The following is a 15,401-nucleotide window of genomic DNA, read 5'->3' as shown; positions in this document are numbered from 1 at the left end:
CAAAATATAGGTAGGTACTTTTTGTAATGTGTTATAAATTCATCATACCTACAAAAGTAAAATGTGTTGTAGGTAGATATTTTTATTCATAAAATTATTTCATATACATTCTCCTAAAATATTGTATTGATTTTAAATCAGAGGTTTGGTTAAAATTAAGTGGAGACAGACACAAACCGACAGCATTGTAGATGATTTAGTAATAGTAAGCAAGTAAAAGGGTTCCATTTCGAAATGACGGTACCCAAAATGATCTCAAACTTCTTAGATGTTTGTGTTTAGTGTAAGTTCAAACTCTATGGAAACAGAAATTTAGTCGAAAATTGCACTAACAAATATTAAATATGACAGGTAGGAATCCTTATTGCCATACGAATAAATAACGTTCCATTTTACAAAAAAATAAGTTTAATTCTGAAAAATTCTAACTCTCAAAAATTATAATTTTAATTTAAACAATAAATTTAAACTAATTACAATGTTATGTATTACATTTTACTATTAAACCGTTGCGGTAACTTGTACAAAAGTCATTAAAATGCTAATAACGTTTCGTTACACGAAATTCACATGACAAATTAAAAGTTCCACATAAGCGAAACCAACTGACAACCTTCCCAGAATACGTGGCCCCGAAAGTGTATGTGGTTCTGTGTCTTGTTTACATTTTTTACTATATTATTTCGATAAAAGTCTGTAAAGAAGCCGTAAGTACTCAAAGTTAATTACTCAACCCATATCCTATTTTATTTTCACAACGAAAATCTATGTCGGTAATCCCGAAAACTGTTTTTGAAAATAAGGCTGCAGCTGTCAAATTTACACTTGTAAGATTTAGTGATATATTTAGATAATTACTAGTTATTTTATTATTATCTCATTATAATGTGATATAATATTGAGAATAGAAGATATATGTTAATTATTATCTTTGTCTGAAGTGAAAGTTTTGATGAACATGACAGTATGTTATTCGAGTAGACAACGTATGTTATTGGTTTACAAACGTTAGTAATTAAGCTATAAATTATCTAATGTTTTATTAGAAATGTCTTTCTCAACCACTGTGATGCCACTGTAACAAATACTTTAAATTAAATAAGGAACTGAATGAAATTGCCACAGTTTTTGTCACACTAACCCCTTATCAAGCAATTGACATAGTTACTGGCGTGAGACTTCCCTGTTTTATTCCAGTTGATTATTATGAATTGTTATTTAATTTGATACTAGTGTAATGTGTCTCGAAAGATATACCCTATTTAACGAAGCATCTCTCATCTCTTTCGCAGTAGGTGATGAGATCTAGTAAGTTTCTGTCCTGCTGTCATTCTAATCATGCCACATTAAGTAGGGTATAGGTATAAATATTAGGCATTTAGGATACTTGAGCAATCATAATGTTTAAATATATTGTATGTTGTTATAATATCTTACATTCTTTATGAAATTATCTTCAGCAAGTTTTGGTTATTATTTATGAGAAGTATTTTTGACTTTATTATTTCTATGGCATACCACATCCAAAGTGAGCTGTGTGCTCCAAGTAGAGTTAGTATCACATATTGTTTGTTATTTGCTACAACTTTGCAAATGGAGTAGTTTTAATATTGATTTTTTATTTGTGTTGTGGAGAGAGAGGTGGGATTGCCCTTTATGCAGCATTGGGATGAAATATGATTATTATAATAATTTGGGCTATAATTATTAACCAAAATGTTATTTTACAGGTGATTCGGCTTCAGACAAGATGATGAATCCACAATATCCCCCACCAGGTCAGAATAACAATGCACCAAGCAATCCCCTCTACCCTCCTACATCACAAGATTATAATGGAGTCCAAAATGCTAATGTCTACAATCAAATGCCACCAGCAAATGGACCACCAAAGCCATTTGATCCATTGGACATGTCACACAAAATGCAAAACATGAATCTGAATGGGCCACAAGGATTTCCCGGTATCCCTACATCTCAGATGCCACCAGGCCAGCAGCCACCGGGACCAACCTACCCTCCTACCTCTAATTTCGGCCCTGGACAAATGCCACCTGGACAAATGCCGCCTGGACAAATGCCACCTGGACAAATGCCACCTGGACAAATGCCACCTGGACAAATGCCACCTGGACAAATGCCTCCAGGACAGATGCCTCCGGGAAGTTTTCCACCAGGCAGAACACCAGGCAGCGGAGGTCCTCAATTTCCACCAGCTCAAAAACAAGTACCACCATCATCAATGTCTGGACCTCAATTCTCAATGCCACCTTCCAGTCAAACTCCTGATCAGAGCAGGCAGTTCCAGTCACCAATGCAGAATAGGCCACCAAGTCAACCCAATCAGATGGGCCAGCCATTAGTGGGGCCACCACCATCACAGGGTCATCAACCAGGCCAGATGCCTCCTAGTTCTCAACCAGGAATCCCACAAACAGGCTCTTTAGCAAGGCCTAATGCTCAATCATTAAAACCTGGAATGCCACCACAACCGGGAGTTCAACCAAGCATGCAACAACCTGGATTCCCACAGCAACCTGGTTTGCCAACTCAACCAGGCCAGGGTCCAGGTTTACCTCCTCAATCAAGAATGCCACCTCAACCTAGTCAACCTGGCATGCCTCCTCAGTCTCTGGCGAACCAAATGCCCCAACAATTTGGACAGCCTGGACTACCTCCACAGCCCGGTCAGCCTGGTCTACCGCCACAACCTGGACAACTTCCTGGCCAGCAGCCAGGTTTTGCTGTTCAGCAAGGAATGCCATCACAAGCTAATCAACAGGGCATGCCTCCACAACCTGGTCAGCCTGGTATGCCTCCACAACCTGGTCAGATGCCAGGACAACGAGGATTACCACCTCAGCCTGGCCAGATGCCTTCTCAGCAGCAACCCGGAATGCCGCCGCAGCACGGTTTGCCTTCTGGCATGAAACATCAATCTGGTATGCCTCCACTACCTGGTATGCCACCACAACCTGTAATGCCGTCGCAACCAGGAATGCCGCCACAACACGGTTTGCCATCTCAACCCGGCATACCGCCACAGTCTGGTATGCCGCCACAACCAGGTATGCCGTCACAACCCGGCATGCAATCACAACACGGCTTGCCATCTCAACCGGGTATGCCGCCACAACCTGGCATGCCGCCACAACCTGGCATGCCGCCACAGCCCGGTATGCCGTCGTCGCCGCAGGCGCAGTACAACCAGCACCAGCAGATGTCGGGTCTGCCACACATGCCGCCGCCGCTGTCGCAACAGAACCAGTACCCCGGGGCCATCAATCAGCAACCCGGCTTTCAGCAACCGCCTGCTGCTGGTGGATACCCTAGTGAGTTATTTATGATCAGCTAGTATTACAATAGATATTTTAATATTACCGTTTGGTTTACATTAAGACTAGTTTTGATTAACCACCTGACCTAGAACCTAGATAGACTTAGTTACTAATCTTTCGAAGTAGTATACGAGTACATTTGTCACGCCGTCTTTACTCATTACTCCAGAAACTTGGTTACATAAATTTTACCGGAAGTCCACCCCAGACACTTGATACAAACAACCTTGTTTTACACAGACATTACACATTGACATTATCAACACGAGCAACTGTGTGTGACGTCTGAGGGCTGCTAATTACAATACGTAATTTAACCGTCATTACTTAGGTTGGTTACAAACACTGGTGGGGAGTGGAGAGTTGCCGTTCTATACGTTGTATTATTCCTTATTCTATGCTAGAAGTTCACGATCAGAGTTGATTACGATCTTGATCGTTTAAACTTCCGAAGGGTCACAATAAAAAAAAGTAACTTCTTATATTAGTCCTCAGTGGTGTTTTGTATGGTTCGAAGCTATGTATTGCCTTTTCATAATGACGGGAATTTCTGTATAGCAGGTATGCCGCCGATGGGTGGTCAGCCGGCGTCGGGCTATCCGCCACAGTATCAGCCCCCGTTCCCGGCGCAGCAACCCGCCTACCCCGGACAACAGTTCCAGCAGCAGAAGAGGCTCGACCCCGACCAGATGCCCAGCCCTGTCAGTAATTTTCTGCTACATGTATCTTATCATTTATGATTTAAATAGAAATACTTATTGAGAACAACTCTGTCTATACATACATTGGAAACTAAATAGACGTTTGAAACCACAGCACCAGTTGCTGTCATTTTAAGATGTTTCTTGCTCGACATACACAACATCTCATGAACCAACAACTTGAAGGCGATGTTCAGTTTTGCGAGAGCTTAAACTTCTATAGAAGTCAACAACAGGATTACGTTGTTATAGAAAACATGCTTGTTGTTTCCAGATCCAAGTTATGGCTGACGACCAGGCGAACCGCGGCGGCGTGTTTGTGACCAACGACAAGGGGCTGGTGCCGCCGCTGGTGACGACGGACTTCACGGTGGATGATAAGGGCAACGCCAGCCCGCGCTATATCCGCTCCTCCATGTACGCCGTGCCCGTCACCGCCGATCTGCTCAAACAGACCGCCATGCCCTTCTGCCTGGTTGTTAGTACATTATACTACTAACTATAACACCATCAGGTTTTATCTACATTCAGACTCAAAAAAACACTTTATTCATTAGGTAGCATACTTGCACTTTGAATCGTTAGTTTTGATATCAATATATTTTCTGTCGAACGTCCGCCTAAAAACTGCAGCTTGATACAACCTTGTTATAACGAAGAAAAGTAGCTACAAGTAAAACCTCGGCACAGGGTCTTGGAGGTATTTAAAAAAAAAAAAATTACATTATCGTGTAGACAATAAGTCGAAACGTGTACAGTCAGAAGGTAAAATAGAGAAGGAAGGATGTTGAAGACAAGTAGTTCATGCCATGCGAGCCAAATGTCCATTAACCTCTCATATGCCGAGATACCAGACACAATAGATTTTACATTGTGTCTGGTCGAGATCCGCGTTCCGGCGTTTAAGGGGTTAAATTACGTCAAAAAAGTGATTTTTAAATGACGTCTGTTTCAGATCGCGCCGATGGCGGAGCCGGTGGGTCCGGAGCCAGAGCCGCCGCTTCTGGACTTCGCGATGCTGACGGGCTCGGCCACCATGGGCCCCGTGCGCTGCAGCCGCTGCAAGGCCTACATGTGCCCCAACATGAAGTTCATCGACGCCGGCCGCCACTTCAAGTGCGCCTTCTGCAAAGCGACTACTGAAGGTATATTACAGAATCTAATATGGTAAAGCCCGTCCATAAATGTGGAGAGGAGATGTAACAAATAACCAATAGAATTTCGTTATTTACACGTCACGTGTCAGCCTACACAGTCAAGAACTAAAAATGTTCAAAATAAGAAACTTGTCGACTACATCCCACTGTGTGGATTATGCTACTGAGTACGCGTGACGCGACAAAAAAAAGCTGGATGTTACCAATATTTGCAGCTAATGCTGTCTATAATATAAGTAACCATCAAGTACTGTATTATGTGTTTGTAGTGCCGATGGAGTACACGCAGTACGTGAACAGCATGCAGCAGTACGGGCGTGTGCCGGCCGAGATGGCGCTAGGGGCTTACGAGATCGTCGCCACCAAGGAGTACTGCCGGGTATGACACACTTCTCAATGTCATTTCATTTAGACTCTAAGTCTTAGAGGGCCGACTTGCGACCACACTTTGAAGAACTACAGTTTCTTGTCCTATGTTTCAGACATGAGCTTATTTGATAAATGTGTTGCAGAACAACACGTTGCCGAACCCGCCGGCGATCGTGTTCGTGATCGACGTGTCGTACAACGCGGTGAAGAGCGGACTCGTGCACACCGTCTGCGAGAATATCATGGACATCATCGAAGTAAGATCTTTCTTCTTACTGTCGTGTGGGTTGTGAGGTGGATTACCAACCCCATCAACCCTGGTGTCAGGGTTACTATTGAGCCGCCAAACGCCCCTGACATGACTCATGCAACGACCTCTAACTTATATCAGTAAATAGTAACCGGGACCAACGGCTTAACGTGCCTTCCGAAGTATGGATCATCTTTCTTTCGGACAATCAGGCGATCAGCCTGTAATGTCCTATAACCAAAGTAGGGATCACAAAGTGATTTTCGTGATGACTTGAACCCGGGACCAGATCGTGAGCCCAACGCTCAAACCACTGGACCACGGAGGCCGTTGAAGTAAGATTAATACAATACATATTATTATTCTAGTTTCACAGCTCTGATAATAGAACCGTTCTTCTTTAACTAGAATGGAAGAAAGACTAACATAAAACTAGCTTGTGTTGTTACCACAAGTACTCAAAAGTGATTTGTACGTACTATGTAGCAGTCTGATATGGATTGGTAATATTTGTAATCTTATTAATTTCAGTCCATGCCGAGAGACGAACAGACTGGGAAGAGTTGGACGCGCGTCGGATTCATCACATACAGTTCCACAGTTCACTTCTATAACATCAAGGTAATTTTGACTTTATTCCTGTAATTACACGCACCTGGCGTGTAATTTTGCACCATAAAATGCGCCGTAATCTGATAATGTATAGCAGTGTAATGGTGGATATCCACTTTAGCAGAGCGGAGAGAAGACGAACAGAAATGTACAGGAATAGGCTAAACGCGAGGGAGAAATCGTCAGAGCGTTTTCTTTCTCGTTCTTTCGCACGCTGTGATTGGATTCCGCATGTCTGCGCTCCGCTTTAGTGAGAACCAGCCGTATAATAGTGGTGTATAATGAGTTTTATATTGTGTGTTAGGGTTCGCTGGCGCAGCCGGTGATGATGTCGGTGGGCGACGTGGGTGACATGTTCGTGCCGCTGCTGGAGGGCTTCCTGGTGCGCGCCGAGGACAGCGGCGCCGTGCTGCAGCAGCTCGTGCAGCAGCTGCCTGCCATGTTCCAAGACAACAAGGACACTGAGACCATACTGCTGCCCGCCGTGCAGGTAACCACCACCGTATTGTAATCACACCCTTTTGGGGGTGGCATACCAACGAGGTGTCTAGTTCATTAGAGTCATAGATGTCCAGAGATCAGCCTTCTAGTTACCTCACGGAGTGATATGTTGGCATTGAGAACTCTCCACTTTTAACAACTCCACCTATATCGGTTGTTTATTTCGAAGTCCCGTTATGGCCAAAGTATTGTTTGCATGAAACTGTTTGTTTTCATGTGTGATGCGCTGTTGACAGGCGGGGCTGGAGGCGCTGCGCGCGGCCGATACGGCGGGTCAGCTGCTGGTGTTCCACACATCGCTGCCGTCGCTGCCCGCGCCCGGCAAGCTCAACAACCGCGAGGACCGCAAGCTGCTCGCTACTGACAAGGAGAAGCAGATACTCAGTCAGTACACACATGCACACCCCCACACATGGACACATTTGCCCTAGGCGCAGATTGCATGTTGTATATGGACAGCTAAGTATAATGTATGGTGCGTGTGTACAGGTCCGCAAACGACGGCGTACAACGAGGTGGGGCAGCTGTGCGCGGCGGCCGGCGTGTGCGTGGAGCTGTTCGTGTGCAACAACGCGTACGTGGACGCGGCCACCATCGGCCAGCTGCCGCGCCTCACGGGGGGGCAGATACACAAGTACACGTACTTCTCGGTCAGTACACACAACGTATAGCGCGATGTAACCTGTGCGAATTAACTGGACCACTTGTGTCAAGGGGGCTGTAACACAGAGAGGTGTCTAGTTAATTAGCAGGAGCTGCTGTTCAAGTCCATCTCCATCTTAGGACTTCGTATCAACAGTGGCTGCAAGTTGTCTTTGATTACTTGTGGCTCTGCCCACCCCATTTGGGATTACGGGCGTGAGTTTATGTATGTATGTATGTATGCTGTTCAAGTTTCAGATTATGTTTCATACACTTTTTTTAGAGGAATTTTCATAGAAATTGTTGATGTGTATACATTTTGACCGTGAGTGTGGTGCCGCAGGCGGAGACGGACGGCGGGCGGCTGGCGGCGGACGTGCGGCGCGTGGTGTCGCGCGGCACGGCCTTCGACGCCGTCATGCGCGTGCGCACCTCCACCGGCGTGCGCGCCACTGACTTCTACGGACACTTCTTCATGTCCAACACCACTGACGTCGAACTCGCCGCCATCGGTACGTTTTTAGTTATCTGGATATTAAAAATGCTCTAAACAGACTTTTGTTTTAGGTCAATATTCTTCAGACAATTATAGAAGAGCTCGTTATTATCTCGATTCGAAATATAAAGTATCTAGATCGATGTATATAGTAATAGTGTGTGTCGTATGGTTGCAGACGCGGACAAGGCGGTGGGCATCGAGGTGAAGCACGACGACAAGCTGACGGGCGAAGAGGGCGTGTTCGTGCAGGCGGCGCTGCTGTACACGCACCGCAGCGGCCAGCGCCGGCTGCGGGTGCTCAACCTGGCGCTCAGCGTGGCCGCGCAGCTGGCCGACGTGTACCGCGCCATGGAGCTCGACACCACCGTCAACTTCCTCACCAAGCAGGGTCAGTACTCGCCACACTTTCCAGCAACCACTCGCTAATACCGGCAGAGTCAGTACTTTGTGATATTGGGTCAATGTTGTCAGAACTCGGTCTTTCTACTGTACTCTGGGTTCGAATCTCAGCTCGGGCTTCAAACCACTGAATTCGTTCGACTTTATGAATTGGAAATTTATGTTTGGATAATTCAAAGGTAATTGATATCAATTGGTAATTGGTAAAGGTAATTGGTAATTGATAACAGCCTCCGTGGTCTAGTGGTTAGAGCGTTAGGCTCACGATCTGGAGGTCCGGGTTCGATTCCCGATGGGGACATTGTCGAAATCACTTTGTGAGACTGTCCTTTGTTTGGTAAGGACTTTTCAGGCTTGAATCACCTGCTTGTCCGAAAAACTAAGATGATTCCGTGCTTCGGAGGGCACGTTAAGCCGTTGGTCCCGGCTATTAGCCGTAAAAACACCTCCACCAACCCGCAGTGGAGAAGCGTGGTGGAGTATGCTCCATACCCCCTCCGGTTGATTGAGGGGAGGCCTGTGCCCAGCATTGGGACGTATATAGGCTGTTGATGATGAATTGATATCAAGTGGTTTCCAGGATTTGTGCTCGGTTGATGGCAATAGGGTCGCTCTCTATTACATGGAACTGACGAGGAGTGGGTGTGTATTATATACCTTTCGGGGATACAGGCGTGATGGTATATTGTGTACTCTTTTGTATGTTGTACCAAAATGTGTTGCATTGTGTCGTAGCGGTGTGGGCGCTGCGCGAGCACGGGCCGCGCGCGGTCCGCGAGGGCCTGTCGGTGCGCTGCGCCAAGTCGCTGGCCGCGTACCGCCGCCACTGCGCCTCGCCCTCCTCCGCGGGCCAGCTGGTGCTGCCAGAGTCCTGCAAGCTGCTGCCGCTCTATACCTCTTGCATGCTGCGCTCCGACGCGCTCGCCGGAGGTATATACCCTACACATATACAGCGTGCTACTGGCACCGTACGGGGGTGATTCAGCTCATGATTCTGAATTAATAATTGTCAAGTGAAATTTTGCATCGCAATAGTAATTTAGAATCAATCAGTATTCGGGATGGCGTCACTAACATCCTGTATACACAACTACTATCATCCACTATTTGCCAACGTTCAATTCATCTGGTGATCTCCACATTTATCCACCCAAGTAGTTAATGACGTCTGAGGTAAACTTACAATAAGTTACGTCAAAGAACAAAACCAATTATAAGATTGATAACGATGAACGATATGCCGACAGATTATCAACCAACTTCATCATCGAACTTACCTATTCTGTCATTAGATTCGTTTTTATTAGTTTAGATATTCGTTACAGGTCAACAAACATTTTGGATATCAAACCCATGCTATAAATCACAAAGGAGGAAATATTTATTTATTTCAATATGTAGCCGATTAACCGTGAACCTCCCCAGGGCCGGACATCACGTGTGACGACCGCTCGTGCGCCATGTACCGCGCGCTGACGGCGGACGTGAGCACGTCCGTGGTGTACACGTACCCGCGCCTGCTGGCGCTGCACCGCGCGCCCGACCTCGCGCCCGCGCTGCCGCCGCCGCTGCGGGCCTCCATCGACAAGATGAACGACCACGGCGTGTACCTGCTCGGTAACACACTACTGCCGTGGACTCACTAATATACTTACTACAAGCACACAGAACACGCTTCTAGTGACACCTCATTTGTTCTAATAAGTGGTTTAGAAGTTACGCAGGATTACGAGGGGAGGGGGTTACGAGGGTCAAACTCATAATCCTCCTTTTCGCTTCGCCCCAGTCGGGTAAAAACAGACCCTTGCCGTATTAGAAAACGTGCAATTAAAACACGCGAAAATTGAGCGCCAGTGCTGAGCATTTGTACTGTCAATATAATGATACGACACGCCGACATTAGATAACGGTTGTTTCCATATGTCATCTTATATGGTTAGCGATACCTAGTTTACTCCATAGCGAAAGAGTAATAATATAATACGGTACCACACTACAAGAAAGCAGGTGGCGAGTATTGGTACTAAATCTAAAATAAATGGAAGGGATCAGACGTGCTACTATCTACGTCAATTTTAATTTTGTACATCGAATTTTGTCGATTTAGGAGACCCGGTGTAAGAAACCCGTCTGTAATGTACAATGTTTATTATCTTCCAGAAAACGGCGTGCACATGTTGATCTGGGTGGGTGGCGCGGCGCCGGCGGAGTTCGTGCGCGACGTGTTCGGTGTGGCCGCGCCGCACCTCATCGACACTGCCGTGTGCGAGCTGCCGGCGCTCGACAACCCCGCCAGCGAGGCCGTCCGCCACGTCGTGGACGACGCCAGGACCAGGCACCGGGTTGCCATGCGGGTCAGTACATCTATTACGAGCTTTGTCTTTCTTACTTACAGTCTATTTCTAGGGCAGGCTAAATGTCAATGACCTTTGGAAGGAAAATATAGATACGGAGTACTGCTATTGCGGCACTAATCGTTAACGTGTGTAGAGGGCGATTCGAGTCGTTTTATTCGACGCTAGTATTTTTTGTTTGCCCTAGAAACAGACCGTAGTGTTCTTCTCTCACTATGATTATTAACATAGACACTAGACCCCTGTGCTGTCAATCTGTAGTCTTTGTAATTTCCACCTTCAGGGTAGGTTTCTTTGTGTACGTAGTTAGTTTTGGCCTTTCAAATAACGACATCAAGTTCTTTTATTATTGTTTTATTATACTTGTTTTTTGCACTTAACATTAACACAAACCATTCATATCTTAAATATGTGACGTTGGGATGGTGTACCATATTATTGTAGATTTAATTTTCTTGAAATACTTTTTCGCATGTAGAGCATGTTCCGTAAGGATGACTATTAGCAAATAGTAACAGACAGTGCACAGTAGAAACATTGCATGTGTAGTAGTAGAGCGTGTAGTGGCGTGTGGCCTGTAGCATGTAGTGTGGTGTGCGTAGCTTGACATAGCAGTGGCGCGCGGGCCGCGCGAGGCGGTGTTCCGGCGGCGGCTGGTGGAGGACGGCGGCGTGGACGGCTCGCCCTCCTACCCCGCCCACCTGCTGGCGCTGCACCGCGCCGTGCAGAACATGCTGTATGTCGCACACTATACGCACACCCGTTATCACGCGCAAAACATTGTACACAACAGGGTGTTTGCCTTTGCTTTTAGTACATTTCCATATTTATAACCTGTACGTTTTTTTATGTATTTATTTATTTAGGTGATCAACCGAATATTAACTATTACATGGGTACAAAGATGAAAGAATTAACTAGATCTCTCTTCAAAGGCTTGTTTATCACCTGGATGACTTTATTTCGCAGGAGTTACATATAATTAAAACACATAGTAACGGGTTCTTACCGCGTTTAAATGGAGATATGAGACTCCCGATATTTCGACACTGTTGCAAGAACCCGTAAGAACCTGGTAAGAACCCGTTACTATGTGTTTTAATTATGATAATAACCGCGTAAACTTAAAACAATGGAGTTACATATGTTTACTTTTTGCTACGTACTAGCCTTCCACCCGCAAATCCGTTCGCGTAGATGCCCACGCGCGCGTGCGCGGTTATCGCGGCACATTTTTTCGCTTCTAATTAACATGATCATCAGCCGTACGACGCCCACTGCTGGGCATAGGCCTCCCCCAAGGATCTCCACGACGATCAGTCCCGCGCTGCCCGCATCCAACATAAAAACTATTTTTGTTTTTTCCCAAGGTCTAATCTATCTCTGTACCAAAATCATCACATCACATGCAGAGTTTCGCATTTATAATATTAATAGGAATACGCGTAACCCTATCAATGTTTGTCATAATGAGTGTCAGCCGTAAAGGGAACAAAGAAAACCTAGTGATAAATTGATATGTGGAGGTGTGTGGACAATAATTATTGATAATACATAATGTTTGACTTACATTTATCAAACAACTAAAAAACTATTGTCGAAATTAGTACCGACAGAGTGTTGTGTTTATTTGATACTTTTGCGGGATGTTTTACATGTGCTTGTTGGTGAAGGGTGATCAGGTTGTCGAATTTTGGTTTCAGCGTGTACTTATATATGCAGTGACAACATGACGTGATGGAGTGTTTGTTCTATTAATCAATCTGCGTACTGTCCTCGTATTACGGGAATAGGCAAGGCCAGCAGATGGATTTGATTGCTTAGTTGCTTGCTTTGTATTGACGTAGGAAGCCTCTGTTCCAGTTGGCTCCACCGTTTGTCAACCACTAGACTATAGGGGAAAAAAGTTTTACTGTCAATTAGTGGGGAGCAACGGTATTAGAATCGTCGTGTTGTTCAGTGGTGGCCAGCACATCTAGAACTGTTGCGAGCTATTTTTATAATGATGTTTAGTGTCATATAATAATTATTCTGTTTATTATATTTGGAAGACTGCGTTGTTTTTTACAATCGCTATTTCATATATTTATAAAACTATATTATGTACACATTTAAATTTCATATGTGTTTATGTATGTGCTATGTTTACAAGTTGTTTGTTTTTTTTAGCTTCAATTAGGATTCCAAGAATTATTTTGGTTTGTTAATTGCGAGTATCTAATCTAACGAGTGTGTAACTTACTGAAGTTGTTGTTGGTCGTTGGAGCGAGTATTGTATGGTATTGTGTGTGGTTGTTGCAGCTGACGGTGATGCGGCAGCACGACAAGCTGGAGGCGGTGCTGCGGCACTTCCTGGTGGAGGACCGCGGCGTGGACGGCAGCGCCTCCTACGTCGACTACCTCTGCCACGTGCACAAGGAGATCCGCGCGCTGCTATAGCACCTCTACTCCTACTACTAGACGCCGCAAACCGCCCCTGTACTCGCGCCCTTATTCGCCATCTGCATACACGCCGGCCTAACTACACCAACTATCTAACAGAGGGGTTAAAAAGGCCGCATCGAAGAAAATAATCTAAAAAGCAATATTGCAATTTCACATTTGCGCATATAAAAGTAAGTGCAAACAAATGTCAAAAAGCAGTATTGGTTTTTTAGATGAATTGCTTCAACCTTTTTAACCCCCCCAGGTAAAGAGAAAAATGACGCGGCTTTGGCGTTTATTCTAAAACCTGTGATCATTTTCTCTTAAGTCAGACAGTAGACTTGATTACAGCGTTGTGTTGACGATCTGGGGGGTTAAAATGACATTTGCGTATATAAAAGTAAGTGCGCAATGCAAACAACTGTCAAATAGCAATATTTCTTTCTTAGTTGAATTGCTTCGATGTGGCCATTTTAACCCCCCTGTTTCCTGAAGTGCGCTCGTGCCATATGTTTGATGTTGTATCGGCGCGGGGAGGTCCCTCGTGATCGTCCACAGGGTTGTAGGATTGTACAGGCCACAGGTAGTATGCAGGTGGAGACGCTTGCGAGCAGGCTGGTGTCTAGTGTCTTAGTGACGTCATACACGGACCGAAAGCAATCGAGGACCGTCCTTTTATAACAGTCAACTCAAATTATAAATTAAGATATAAATTCCTCGTCTGCTCCGCTCATATATCGGCGTATATAGTAATATAAAAACCTCATTTATAATTGAGATTATTATATTACGAAGAATTCGCGGTCCTTGATTGGTAAATTTACTGCCAATTACGATAATATTTGAATGCTTACGTAATTAAATGTCACTGACGTCTAAGATATGCAATAGTATTGTAATGAATGTTGGCTACGATACTGAGTCGGGTGCGGACATCGTACATTAACTACCACTACGCCAAGGCTAAATTTAACTAACAAGTATTACTCGCCACGATGTTTATGGCAAATTGCTAGCCTTGGGGTTGTGGTGTAGTGATGATGGTAGGTTGTAAAATATATTGCCCACATTTTGGTACGTCACTTTTGTAAGTGAGCGAGTGGTTAGTAAGAAGAGGCGGGTAGTGGGACGGTGTTGGCAGACGGACCATAATGTGGGCACACGCTAGGATAAACATTTAGGACCACGTTTCCATATTCATCGTGTTTAAACATTTTAAGAAGTTTAGTTTTTGTAAAATAAAGTTATAAATGATTAATTATAATTATGAAGTGCGACAACTTGTTTATGTTGTATTGTTGAGATAGATCAGTTAATTAGATATTATTATTATTATCCATTAATATTGATTATTTAGACTGTATCGGAGTGTAAATAAAATATACTGGCATTATTTTCATTGGTATTTCTGTTAAAATAATGTATGTTGCAATAGATAGTTGCACAGCAGAGGTGTGTCAGCGCACTGCTGCCAGAAACAATATCTTCCACTATAGCGAGCCAAGTGCGAGACTACTATATACTTATATATATATATTTGTAGATAGTTGATTTATTATAATTATAAAATAAAAGTGTATTCAATTATATCTGTAAGTAAACAGGAATAAAACTTTTTACACAAACACTTTTTTTGGATTCAGCTTAGGTTTGTTTTGTAGGTTTTGTGATCGCTGCGAGGTTTGCAAGAAGTCAAATTCCAAGATAAAAGTGTCGTAATTTTTATTTTATCACTCGTTACAATGTTTGATATAAAATAATTCACATAAAATAATTCACAACATTATTTATGCCTTCCATTCGATTATATTTCAAAAGCGAGCAGCACACTTGATTATTTCTGGAACATGATCAGTATTTATATAGCGCGTCTGTTAATAGTTAACACTATATGACTATGTATTATACTGGGTATGCAGATAATAACCATTGGGATGAGTTTGTGGCTGACGGGTGGTCGGACATCTTACAACACGTAATACGTCATTGTTTAAAGTTAAAACGTACGTATTTGTTCAATGTACGTCCTAGAAGGAGTGCGCGTATGAAACTATTGATGAATGAGGAGGAAGCAAGAGAAGTGTGTCAGGATCAAAGCAAATGGAATTCCATAGGCGCCCCGATGGGAAATAGGCGTGAATTATGTACTATGTAA

General features: G+C 44.1%; 1 protein-coding gene across 1 annotated transcript; it reads left to right on the top strand.

Moving 5' to 3' along the window:
- The first annotated feature begins 603 nt into the window (after window positions 1–603).
- LOC126377773 (protein transport protein Sec24C-like) lies at window positions 604–14,871 on the top strand. The gene is given in 18 exon segments (XM_050025592.1): window positions 604–707; window positions 1,731–3,332; window positions 3,900–4,039; window positions 4,314–4,517; window positions 4,995–5,184; window positions 5,466–5,575; window positions 5,709–5,822; window positions 6,347–6,436; window positions 6,732–6,917; window positions 7,165–7,312; window positions 7,418–7,578; window positions 7,914–8,082; window positions 8,245–8,457; window positions 9,204–9,398; window positions 9,894–10,085; window positions 10,629–10,822; window positions 13,124–13,192; window positions 13,195–14,871. Coding segments are annotated over 17 exon segments (4,158 nt in total). The 5' UTR covers window positions 604–707; window positions 1,731–1,750; the 3' UTR covers window positions 13,396–14,871.
- The last annotated feature ends 530 nt before the right edge of the window (window positions 14,872–15,401 follow it).

This window comes from Pectinophora gossypiella, chromosome 24 (genome assembly GCF_024362695.1).
Source record: "Pectinophora gossypiella chromosome 24, ilPecGoss1.1, whole genome shotgun sequence".
NCBI classification, from domain to species: domain Eukaryota; kingdom Metazoa; phylum Arthropoda; class Insecta; order Lepidoptera; family Gelechiidae; genus Pectinophora; species Pectinophora gossypiella.
This window is presented reverse-complemented; position numbering and strand designations above follow the sequence as displayed.